The sequence below is a fragment of the Apteryx rowi genome, unplaced genomic scaffold (assembly GCF_003343035.1).
Source record: "Apteryx rowi isolate R43461 unplaced genomic scaffold, aptRow1 scaffold_39, whole genome shotgun sequence".
NCBI lineage: Eukaryota > Metazoa > Chordata > Aves > Apterygiformes > Apterygidae > Apteryx > Apteryx rowi.
The window spans coordinates 3,790,791-3,804,005 of NW_020450418.1; the positions used below are offsets into that span (position 1 = coordinate 3,790,791).

General features: G+C 45.7%; 1 protein-coding gene across 9 annotated transcripts in view; it reads right to left on the reverse strand.

Moving 5' to 3' along the window:
- Positions 1–415: 415 nt before the first annotated feature.
- Positions 416–13,215, reverse strand: part of PATJ (PATJ, crumbs cell polarity complex component) — a 160,577-nt gene continuing 147,777 nt past the window's right edge. For 8 of the 9 annotated variants that reach the window (XM_026074452.1, XM_026074451.1, XM_026074458.1 and 5 more), the window contains 6 exons: positions 12,401–12,441; positions 11,998–12,120; positions 10,764–10,868; positions 7,143–7,246; positions 5,304–5,427; positions 416–2,921 (listed from right to left, as the gene is read on the reverse strand). In XM_026074452.1, coding sequence (XP_025930237.1) covers positions 2,775–2,921; positions 5,304–5,427; positions 7,143–7,246; positions 10,764–10,868; positions 11,998–12,120; positions 12,401–12,441 — 644 coding nt within the window. In that variant the 3' untranslated portion in view covers positions 416–2,774. The remainder of the gene's footprint in view (positions 2,922–5,303; positions 5,428–7,142; positions 7,247–10,763; positions 10,869–11,997; positions 12,121–12,400; positions 12,442–13,215) is intronic. The other variant, XM_026074456.1, reaches the window with a different exon arrangement.

The window sequence follows — 13,215 nt, forward strand, 5'->3', positions numbered from 1 at the left end:
GCACACCGCGAGGGCTGCGAGGTGCCGACGGCGGAGACGCGCCTCTGGCAAACATCCTTCCTGGCTGCTCCTGTCCTCAGCGCCCTTCTTCTCCTGCCCAGTTTCGCTGCCTGCAGGTTACGTCCTTGTTCCTTCAGCCTTGCCGGTTTTGTTGGCGTTTCCCCCATCAAAACCTACTCGCCTACTCAAAACCGGCCTCGGTGCGCGCCAGCCGGCTCCCCGCGCAACTCTCGCCCCGCCGCGATCGCGTCGCCTGCGAGAGGGACCAGGGCCCTTGCGCGCTCCTGCGGCCCCAGCGCTGCACGCTCCCCTCAAAAGGGAGCGATGAGCCCTGCTCGGAACAGCAAGCCAACAGATCTCATGCAATAAACGTTAACAGTGCCTTAAATTAAACCAAAACAACACCCCCAAAAAACCAATGCACAACTACTTATGTAACTGAGCTTTATTTAGAATCTTTGTCATAAAATGTCTCATTTTACTGATACACGTAAACATACAGCCAGGAAATTTAATTGCTTTTTCCCTTGCACAGAAATAAAGTTTTAAACAAACCAGAACACCTCAACCCAGACAAGCGTAATGCAAATTTAATTAGATAACTTGGGCCTGTACATAGAGCACATGCTTCTCCGCATGGTCGCTGGTTTATCAATTAGTTGCAATATGATTTTTGGCAGTAATATATTCAAAAGACAAAGTGCAAATTACAAGCAGCAGAAAATATTATCTCCCATTCTGAGCAATGAGAAGTGCAAAATATCTCAGCCCGTAAATTCTATTATTTACGTATATGGACACTATGCGCATAAGAGGCTAACAAATAGCCATGTAAAACTTCATCGATTAAATGTGGCAATATCTTAAAGTATGAACATCGTGGTTCTAAAAACATAATCAGACAGACGAATCATTCCAGTTTGTTCGTAAATTCTAAAGAGCATTTCTAGGCTGCCCCTTCACATCGCAGCCCCCCTGCGTTTAACCTCTGCACACCTTGGACACTTTTGCAACCAAAGGCAGTTTGTTAAAAATTCTCCAATTCAATACGTCTGGGCATATTTTTGTGTGTCTATAATCAAGGTTCACTTGGCAAATCCCATAGGACCGTGGGAATCCATTTCCCAAGGCAAGTCTCGTTCAGGCACTATTAACGTGATACCTACACCTGGTGCCAGCAGGCTAAATGCACTTCGTGATCACCTAAAGTTAAAGAAAACTTTTCAAAGAAATCAGGAACACTCTTCTGATGAGCGCTAATYGCAGCCTGCTTGTTTTAGCGTGTTGCATCTGGCTGCCGCGTATGTTCTTTTACACAAAATGGGGGAATACCCACCCTAGCTAAAACGTACTACGTGGGAGCGCTTCTGACCCAAACCCCGCACTGCACCGTTATTACAGATTTTGAATCCTCGTTCCATTTATTTTGAGGGATTTTTCGCACAAAACGAGCAGCCAATTCTCAACGCGCCCCCCTCCCCTCACTTCTCCCCGCTCATCAGCGTTGTAAATCATACCAAAGAGCCCAAATCTGCCCGGGCTGCTCCCTCTAAAGCCCCGCGGCCCCCCTGGATGGGGAGATGAAACCACGCCGACCGGCATCACCGTCAATCTGCCTGCCAGATTCATCTGCAAAATCACTAGGCCACGGTCACGCAGCCACTGCCGAAACGGCCGTGACACGGTACGAAGGTGCTGACTTTCTGGCGGTAGGTTCCTGCACCCCGTCTCTCCGGCCCGGAGCGGTCTCACCCAAAACCCGACTCGAGCGACCCTGATGAAGAACCGCCCTCCGCGGCCGGGGAAAGCAGAGGGGCAGCAGCTCGCTATCGCCCCTGGAGCTGCCGGGTCGCATTACGGGAGCAAACTCTCGTCTTCGTTAAAGCTTCAGGAGGAACAATCACGCTGCGGCTTCGCACAACCGCAACTGCCTTTGCGTGCAACGTCCCCGGCGTACAGCAGCAGGTTTCTGCTTCTTTAAAAATATTATTAGAATAAAACAAGACATGTTGCTGTTCATGCATCACCAATATCTGAAAAGGCTCAAATATTTTAAAAGCCTAAAAAAATTAAATTTCCCTCTGCCCTAGTTTATTTTTCACGCTAAAGGCTGCAAATTGACACATCACAGTAATTACCTCTGACTAACTTCCACAGACCTACCCAAAGAGATAAACAGGAGAAGTTCACATTTGACTATCAGACTTACTGTGCTGAGCACAAATAATTTCCCAGAGGAGAATTTGATATTTCATCATTTGGAACAGTGGTAATTTAATTACATTGCTAATGTTTTCTGGCATACTTGAAAGGACAATTAGCATAAGTAAATCATGAGTGAGATGACAAGTCACTCAGCATTTATTTCTGCTCATCAGATGAGATCAGCTGATGATCTAAATTCTCTTTTGTGTGTGAACCAATTCCAGGTTCGGCAGTTGTAACCGGGGCTCGGACTGGTGGGGATAAACCCCTGCGTAGATAAAGCAAAAAGGATATTATTCTTTAAAGTTTCCTAATTAAATTTGCTCAGAGAAAACTCAAAAGCCACCCGAAGCAGGAGAGGGCGGGCAGGCAGGGAGGAAAGACCGACTGATAAACGCGGAGGGCTAAACGAGACCGGAGGTGCATATGAGCAGTTCTGGCAATGCGATGAGTACAGATTCATTCCTGCCACCGTTCGCTTTACATCCTGGCTCAGGGCTGAACAGTACTGTAATAGCTCTACCGATGTTCTAAAATAATTGTATTTATCTCCGCGAGGGCGATGCCATTCACGATAGCACCGTTAACGTGACGGTTCCTTTCTGGCGTTTGAGAACAGCTACAGCTTGCTCGTGGGTGACACCGTCCAGGGCTTCCCCGTTAACGGCTAAGATCTGGTCGCCGCGCTTCAGTCTGCCGTCGTCCGCGGCCGCTCCCTGCAAACGACAGAAGGCCACGTCAGGGCCCGGCGGGATCGAGCCTCCCTTCCGCCGCCGTGTCCGACGGGTGAACGCGCAGGGATGCAGCCCTGCAAACCCCACCTCAACCCGCGGCACGACGGCGGCTGCACGCTTCCGAAACGGCCCGACTGCCTGAAGCGCGGCCTCCGGCGTCCCGCGGACCTAACTCCAGCGGGATCGGGCAGGACGGACAGGTAATGCCCCCGCGGGAGAAAGAGAATCAGCTTGTTGCATGGGAAAAACCAAGCGTAAATACTGGCTCTGGGTTTTGCGATTATGCAGAGGCTTGTTAAAGCTGCGTTTAAACGCACAAACCTCTCGACACGCTCTGCGGGCAGCGCTGTGGAAGAGGTTAAGTGGGGACGGGGAGGGATGGCAGAGCTCAGGCAGGAGAGCAGCCGGGGCCCCGGCAGACCGAGGCTCTGCTGAAGGCCCTGGCAGCGCCCAGAGGAGTCTGGAGATGGACGTTCTCCTTTCGAGCGCCTCAGTCCAGCTGTGCATCCCGAGCTCCTGCCCAGGCCCAGAGGTGGCATCTCTGACTGCCTTGCGTCCGCATTAGTGCCGGCAGTGATTAGGGGTTTCTCCGCCGTGCTCGCATCTAGAAACCGGTGCATAGCTTGTACATCTAAGCTTCAATTTAAAGACACAATATCTTCCCATGCTAATAACTGAAAATTGTGAAAAGACAAAATATTTGCATTCTTAATTCCTGGCATCGGGGAAGTGGAAGAGATATGGCTTCCAAGCCACCTTTACATGAAATTTTCTTAGTTGTGTCATCTCTACCCTGTTGGACATGCTGACGTGACAGCAAGTCAGCACAGGACAGTCTGATGCGACCGACCTCAAAGTTACTTTATGCAATATGCAGAATCCCCAAATTCCCACTGTTTTCCTACCCTCATTTCCAAAATTCCTTTCACATGGTCCTGGCTAAAGAATCTTGTTGGCAGATGCTGAGGGCATTCCTGGCAGCTGCTCGGGCAGGAAAAGGGGCATTTCTCCCTCCGCGCCTGCGGCTGTTTGGGGGTGTTTCGCCTCTTCGAGACGAGGCTGCACTGAGCCGTGCTGCCCCCTCCTCCTCAGCCCCGGCAGCCAGGAGGCCGGTATGCGGTGAACCCCGAGCCCTGCCTGGCCACGGTGGGAGAGGAGAGCAGAGGGTCCTTCCAGGCTCTCCATTGGGTCCGGGCTGTCCGACCTGCTCTCGCACTGAGCTTGACTCATGGTCACGCGGGGAGCGGGTGGCTAGCGAGGAGCCTGCTCCCTGGCTCTTTGCGCATCAGGTGTGACGAGACCTGCCGAGCGGCAATGCCGGGTGAAGGACTCGAGCCGCCGTTCCTCGTCCCTTCCTCTGCGCGTCCCTTCCCTTCTGAGCCTCAGAAACGGTTGAGGGCAACTCTGCCTCCTGCGCCTCCGCTGGAAGAGCCGCCAGCGGTCGCTTTGCTGGCATTATGGGTCCGGGGGTTTGAGACCGGCGGAGGCGCAGAATTCCCACTGCGAGCGGCTCCAACGCCCTCGACGTGGCACAGCGCGACGGGGAGACGCAACACCGCAGCCGCGGCGCCGGCACGGCCCCGGGACGCCGCGCGGGGAGGGCGGCGCGCGCCTGCAGCAAAGCTTGCAGTGCCGGCACCACCGCAGCGCCGCTCCCGGCAGCGCCACCGCCTTCGGGCGTTCCCACCGTCCGCTCCCGCCGCCACGCGGCCATCGCCGGGGGCTCTTCCAGGAGGCTTCGGGGGGTCTTTGGGGGTGGAGGGGAGGGAAACCGATGGGTTGTGACAAACAGCACATCCGGGGGAACGGAGCACTCACGGAGGGGCACGAGAGAGAAGCTGGAAGCAAGCGAGAGCAACTAAAGCCAATATTGCTGTGGGAGCCAATTCGCCATCGAGCCGCAAGCTACGGCATTTTTTTTTCCTTTCAGCGTCTTCTCATGGAGAGGACTATCCGAGCACAGATTTTTATTCCTGCTTTTGCAGCTGAAGTTCAGCTACCAAGATACATCATCTCTGCAACTGTCTCCTCGTATGTACAGGGGAAAAAAATGATACCTCTGTAAAGCACTTCAAGAATTCCAGATATAAAATTGCCTTATAAATATTTTAATGAATAAAGAGATGCTTCCCAAGTACACAGAGCAATATTGCGGAGATGAAGTATCTTGCTGCCATCAGTAACGTGAAATATAAACTTTTCCTCTGAGAAGCCAGCTGTGAGCTCTGGGTCCACTTACTGACCTCAGTGTACACGTACCCAGACAGTACCTTTTGCTTTGGACTACATATATATGATCCATGCTAAATCTTACGTTTAGTTTTAAAGATAATATAGAAAAAGGGAGAAAACAAAAAAAGATACCTTGGCAAATATAGTCTTGACATAAATGGGCAGGTCTCCATGGGGACTTCCATACCCCCCTACAATACTAAATCCCAGTCCATCAGAGCCTTTCTCCAAAGTAATAATCTTAGGTTGAGGTGCTCTGAAAACACAATAAATATCACTTAGAAGAACAAGGTCTGTCTCTTGGGACTTTCTGTAGAAGGAACACTTAAAGAGACATTTATCTATGACGAAGCTTTTCATACAGTCACAAACCATGACTCGGTCCCTGTGCTGAGACACGCTACTGTGACGCCCTGAGCTCAAACGCTGCTCCATGCACTTCAGTTCCTTGCTTTGAAAATACTTACTTTAAAGAGCCCAACAAGAGCACTTTATCTGCGATGCAGGAGTGAGACTCCTCTAACTTACAGCTGCTGCACGTGTTTAAGCAAGAGTTTGCTCCCTCACTGGTCCAGCTGTCTTCTTCAGTATGGATAAGCAGGAACTGCAGCAATTCCCTAGCAGCGTAATTTTATTTTATGACTTCAGAGGAATGAGCCTAACGGACAAGATGCAACCAGGGACACTTGTGTTCACAATCTCAGCGATGCTGCAGGCTCTTCCAGCTATTTTCAAGCAAGCTAAATTCCACGTATGTCCCTGTGCCTCGTATTGCCAGTGGCTAACTCCAGAGAGCTCCTCGCTCAGTGCCTTACCTAGGCCCTCAACTGCTCTTCAGGGGCTTCTGCTGTCTACGCTGAGTAGGGGAAGATTTCTAGGTGGAATTGAGACCACTCATATCTATATATCCATCTCAAATTTGAAGAAGTTGTTTCTACGTATTTAGAAAGAATTAATCTGGACAAAAGCTGTTTGGCATCTTTCTCCTAAACAAGGCACAGTCTGTGATGACTAATATCTAGCCATTTCTTTAAGGAAAGAATGAATGCATATGTCTACCTAATTCAGTTTCATATTTTTAAATTCAGATTTCCTATTTTGATAGAAAAAGAGAATACAAATCCTTTTGTGAGGTAAGCAATTCTCCTTTGAGAGCAGCAATAAAAACAGTATCTCGCATTGTAAGACTAGAGAATGCAGCATAAATAGCTTAACTTTTATACTCAAAAACCCCTGAGATAGGGCAGCAACTTGCATCTCAGCTTCTTAAAATAAATATAATGAATCAAACAACAAAAATCAAGAACATAATGATGCAAATGAACCAAAATGAAGATCAAATGAATTTCAACGTGATAAGTGGAATGCTGTAAGCTGTGCTAAAAAACCACAATGGAGGATGTTGCATGGCCATGGGAGGGCTAGATCTCCAATTTCTATCACCATATTAAAAAAATTGCAGTATGTACAAAATTTATTAAGCAGATGTATTAGAACTGTGTAGCTAAACACATTCAAAAGATAAAGAAAGAGGGTTCTTGGTCAGGTTTTGAAACATTTATCTCTGATACCAGTTTTTTGAATACCTCTTGTCTCAGTCTGCCAACGACAAGTCGTGCTGAACTGCTGTGATCGTAACTCGTTTCAGGCAAGGAGGCCAACAGACAAGGGCAGACCCACCATGTCAGGTAACACACAAGAAAAGCAGGGAGCTAAGTTTTTGGAAAAAGCCAAGAACAGGGGCTTGGAAACACACTTCATGCTTATTTACTCAAGCAGTTTCCATTACCAGGGGAAGAAGGACACAAGTCCGAAATCAGCTCGGAGAAGGTAGCAGTTACCATTTTAAAGGTGATAGAAAGTTAGACAAGAGAGAAGCAATGGGAAGAGACCTCCTTCACCACCCTAGGCTTTTCCTTTGCATGAGGCATAGAAATGCATCTCAGCTACCCAGACGAAGCTCAGACTTACTCAGGATCTTCAGAAGGATGCTCCAACGAGGAGTTAAGGTTGTATCCCGCAGACATGCTCTCCAGCTGGGTAGCAATGGCACTGATGTTCGTATCAGCCACAACCTAAACAAGAGGATGCAATGAAGTACTGTGCACGGTCACCTCACACCTGTGCTGATTATGTAGAAAATAGCCAGTCCACTAGGAAAACCAGATATTGATGCGTTTCAATCAAATTTCAAATACAAGTCCTACTCTCTGAAATTTCCTACTAATGCTAGCTTTGCTCTGAAGCTTTCTACTGCATTTACACGACTATCGCATGCGGGGCAGAGGGAAACGGTCTCTGCACGATAGGCAGAAAGAGGTTACTTTGCCAAGGAAACTGGTGTGTCTTGGAGTCAACCTGAGGTGCCGAGGATTGACACGGAGCATCAAAGTAAAGGTGTCTCACACAAAGCTCCTTAGCCTTTAACAAAATGCAGAGATCCAAGAGTCTATTGGACTACCTGGCCCATGAGGCAAAAGCCCTGAACTCCCTCAGTGCAGATTAGCTGGAAGCGATGAGACTCATGGGCCTCATTTCCACCCCCTCGCCCCCCGTTTTTCCTTACACAATCTCTGGTATAGCTTGTTAGCTGAGTGGGGAAAACATTAATCCTTTGTTTCAACTTTTCTGCCATTTCTCCTGCAACTTCCGTGATGACCACCAAAGGCAACAGACTGGATTTCTTCAACTTTCCAAACCTGACCCCTGTATTATTCTGCCACCATCCTGAATTACCATCACCAAATAATTCATATAGTTAACGACATTTCCACGGGTAATGAGGAGGCAAACTTGCCCAGGCTTTTTGAAACAATCCTATCAATGTTTTATAGGTTAGTTACCAAGCCAGCTAGTGAATAAAGATGTCTTGAGAAAGGGGTTACGTGAACACCGAGGTCTGGGTTTTGCCATCCACAGGGGTTTAGCCTCCTACGGGAAAACCTTGCAGTACGTAGGCCCGATGGGGTGAGTTAAAGACAAAGTGCCAATGCCCACTCTAGACTGTTGTTGTTGTTGTTAAGCTTTCACTGCATGCTAGTTTTCTACTCTTTTCTTTTCCTGGAAAAATTTGAGGAAACCACCATGAAGTGTTTTGGTTTCTTCTAAGTATTCACAGTTGAAAGGACATAAATTTTGTAACAACTATGTGTAGCAATAATTCCCTAACTCCATCTCCTTGTGATGAGATATCGTGCTCTTCTTGATGCTTATTGCACAGCACAGGAGTTTGGGTTGGAGACAGTGACAAACACCTAACGATGGTAAGTACATTTTCAAAGTTACTCTAGCTATCTATGGCCTTATTTTATCAAAGTTTATGGGCACTTTTTCCACTCCCTGCTGTGAACATGGCTTAAGGGAAACATACCTTTTCAAAATAAGATTAAAAATCCATTATATAAATAACCCGTTTTAAAAGTATGCTCACAGTTCTTCCACAACAATATTTTCCCCTTTTTAATCAGTTGGAGACAAGGAGGTGGTAGCATTTTTCAAGGAAAAAAAAGAAAAAAAAAATCAGTTTTCCTGCAAATCTCACATCCCAGGACTCAGGTTCCTGTGTGTCCTTACTGACGGCCCCGGCAGACACGACAGCTGCCCCTAGCTCAGACGGAAAAGGCACCATCAAGTTTTCTTTCCCATTTCAGTAGAGGAAAAGAGTGCCAGTATTTCTCATATTTTGTTGCTAAATAAAATGAGGGCAGAATAAATCTATATTCAAAAATCTTCAGCTGGCAGTAAGAATGTATCAGAGTTCAACAACCTTGTAAAAAAGCTTCCCCTTATCTCATTACTACACCTGCAGAAAAGAAATTAAATTAAACCAAAGCATCAAAACAGCCGGAAGGGATGATTGTTCCCCGGAGACCCTAATCTCCCATATGCAAACAGCATTTGCAAACTCCTTTACCATCCTTCCCAGGACGTGCTGATAATAAGCCTTTCCACACCACTGAACACAATTATCTGACCTTTCAAAGCAGTTTGCCATGAAGTGGTCTAACCTGATAATAAATAGAATTACTTAATGACACATCAGTCATGATTATCACGCTGATAGGATTATTCCACTTATATTGTTTTAATAAAAAAGCAATCCGGTGATTGAGAAGTACCTGTGGTTGGCGTGTAAGGGAACCACCCCACCCCGCGTACGGCAGGGCTTCTACGCTACTCCCCAGTGGCATTAAAATATAACCTCCCAGCTCCACAGAGCAGGTTTTTAACACGGAAAAACAGGCTGTATTCTACCCGAATAAACCTGTGCCCTCTGTAAAAAGCATTAAGCACATTTTAAGCTGCGCAGCAAAAAAAAGTGGAAGAAAAACCCTCAACTGACAAACCAGCGACATTTCTAGAACAAGCTCTTTGTTTATGCGAGCGAACAACTGACAGTGTGCTTCATCAGGAATATTTTTAAATACATGATGAGGTGCAATATTCTGTATTACAGCTTTCGAGATTAGCAATTTCGGGTTCTGCGGCAAGCTTTCATTTTCTATTCAGGGAATACTGTTGACATGAAAAGTGAAATTACTCAACGTTAGTAACAATATGATAACTATAATTTAACAGAAAATCCTCAGCTGCTGCGTATCTGTGTAGCTCCTTTGCCTTCAATGGAAGTACACAAATACGCCATCTGCTCTGGAACTGGCTCATCACTTACCAGGTCAGCGGTTCATGGACACACAAAACAAAGAATAAGCAAGTCTAAAACTAAGTTTGTTATCATTCCATTTCTTTTTGGTGTTTTTAATAGTCATATTCATTTTGCAACGCAAAGTAAGAAGCCTACAACAATGTCTCAAGACGTGTTCAAATCCAATATGCTGTGACGATAAAGAAAATTAGAGTAGATTTTAGTGGCACATCTTAAGCTTGTTTTCTAATTGTTACGATAATTCTGCAAATGAGTGGTAGTAGTATTTTGAATTCTCTCTGGCAAGTATTTTTCCTGTTTCTTTGTGTAAACATAAAAATAAACTAAAGATGAATATACTGGCAAGCGACAATTAGAGCCAAAGTGGCAGAACACGTCTTGCTTTTAGCTAGCAATATAAACGTGGCAGTGATAACACTTTTTTTCTCTCAAGTGTTATTATTCATTACCTGTAGAATAATCAATTCTAGACGGCACCACCTTAATTATGATGCTATCATTTACACTAAATGCAGCGAGCACTTCTTCCTTCTGCCCCTTTCAAGAACAAGGGAATTACCACTGTGGACAGTTTGGTCACAGTCTAGTAGCATGCACATACACACAAACACACAAGTAATTTCTTGTTCCTAGATAACTTCAAATTTAAAAAAAAAAAAACTTGGAAGCTTGTTGATTTATCATGTGTAGCAACAAGTTATTTTGTTCCCTTTGTTACGCTTTTATACAATCACGCTCACAGCCTGTATGGGTGGCAATAAAGAATTTTTGAATGAAAATTATTTCTTGCTTTCATTCTGTGTAATTCCCATCAGCAAGCACCCTGCAATTCTGTGATGCCTTGTGCCAGTGATGCTTAGGATTTCTTTTCCCTGAATGCCATTTATCTACCCTCATGCAGCTGCACGTTCAATTTATCACCATACCTGCAGGATAATGCTCCCATAAGCATTCTTTAGTAGATTAACAGCATCTGCATGAGACAGCCCATCCAAAGGTTGCCCGTTAATACTGACAATCCGATCTCCAACCTGAAAGTACAACAGTAATGGAAAATTACCAGCATTAGGGAAAATTAAAATTAAGAATGCTTAAAATTCCTCGTGAACTTGGCACAGTCATGCTCCTCTTTTCCAGGATCCCTTTTGTGGGAAGTCTGCATCACTAGTGATCATTTACTGTTCTTCAGAGAAAGGACAATATGGATTTTTTAAATGTAACAGCACACTCGGGGAAACAAAGGTGGCTCGCATTTTACTATTTCCATTTGCAAGCAAAGGGAGTGAGATTTTGCCTGTTGTTATTCCATCCACAGAGGATTCATTTGAATCCATGTGTGCATACAAGTTTGTATTCTTACAGATTATGTACGCACATGCTGAATGCAGTACAGGAAAGCAGGCACTTCTGATATTAATCTAATCAGCATTATGATTTTTCCTTCTTTTACACAAAACCGATCCTGACCCTGGCTCTCAGCGCTCTTGTGCAATTCTGTTAAAGACATTGCACGAGAGTAGTGGCATTTGCTAATGAATCGCATGGCAGGATCGGAAACACAATTTTCCTACGTATCTGCATAATAATTTCTTTTTAGTAATAAAGATTCCCTGAAACTTTCTCTAAAACTATTCACCACAGTCATTCCTGGAAACCCAAATATCTGCTGAGAAACATGCCCCTGCTACCCTGCGTGTAAAACGATTCCCCTTTTCCTGTGGCCTGATATTATTATGGCCTGCTTTACTTTGGCATTTCTTCATAAAGGCCTTAGGATCAAACAAGTAGTATCTACTTTGCCTGAGCTCTAAATGACGCTCCGTCTGCAGTCCCTGAGCCTGTTCCTCCTCTCCCCCAGTCTGGGCGGACACACTGCAGAGCTTCTGCCTTGCTCCTCGCTGCTCAAATGCATTTGCGGCAATCTTCAAATGCATTTACATTCTATATCTTAACGTTACTTTTCCATGTGGGCAACCACCGCAATTACCCCAGGATGCAACGTAATCAAAAAGGGAAGCTCTCTCTTTTTTTTTTTTAAGGGAGAGTGGCCTATGCGGCAATTATCAAGGTGACAGTCACACACAGAAGTGTTTGAGGCTCCTTTGCTGGAGGAAACACGGCAGATGCGACAGAAAGTACCGAGGGGACCCTTCTACTCACTTTGAGTCTTTGGGTACGTGCAGCCATGCCGCTGGCTTGAATCATAGCAATGAAGATGGGAATATCTCCTAACGGACTTCCCTTCCCTCCTGCTATGCTGATACCAAGTGCATCATTTGGTCCCTAAAGCAAAACAGAAAACATTTGCAGTTGTAGCAACTTGTAGAGGTCACTGCTCGGGGTGTAGCAATAACTGATCCTTTTGATTTATGGAACGGACTGAAATAGATAGGTTTGACATACGCACACGTCCTCACACATAGGCCCCGTTATACAGGCATACATTCAACAGCGTATTGCAAACAAAAATAACAACACAGTTTTACTCTGAGAAACACGACAAAATTAACAGCTTCAGTCAAAGGTGACAGCTTTTTGAATTGATAGAAAATAATTCACTGACCCTTGTTATCTCCACAGTCCTTGGGCCCATATCTGCTCCTCCTAACAAAGAAACAAACAATTAGCTTCTGTAATTAAGAGATAATATAATTAAGAGATAACACTGTCAGGTGACGACGGTCCCTTGCTGCCTAGCCAGAGTTATCACCAAGCGGGAGCGGAGCCTCCCCGTGCCAAATCGGGCAGCGCTGCTCGCGTGAGGAGGACGGGATTTGTGTTTCGCCGGGAGACGAACGCGGCCGTAACGGCTCTGTCTGGCGGACGCCGCTGTGACGCCCACTGTCGCGCAGCCCTTGCTCACCACAATCTACTCAATAGCAGCACTCTGCCGGCCTAAAGAAAAGCCCTATTGTGCATTTCACTCAATTAAAGATTGGCTTTTTATTCATAAATCACGGTGTCCCTACCACAAAGGTTAGGGCACACGGCTGGTTTGAGGCTGTTGAGGTTCCATTGATTTCCTGCTCTAATTTGTGCTGTATTAGTAAATAATGGACAGCCAGGAAGTCTGGCTGGCGTATATCTAGCCACAGGACATTTAAAAGTACTCAAAACATTAAAAAGAAAAAAAAAAAAAAGACTGGGACACTTCAAAGGAATCATTTGAACTGGGACTCAACAGCCTAGAAGTTGATGGTGTGTTAGGTCTTGGGCTCTGCTATAATAATCCCTAATTCTAACAGCTTTAATTACAACTATTTTAAGAACCTTTTAGAAGGCAGATAGAATTAGCCTCTTTCAAGAGTCAATGGCTATTATTAACACATTTCAGTATTTCTCCCTGTCACTCACATGTGCTTGTGCAGGTATCTGTTG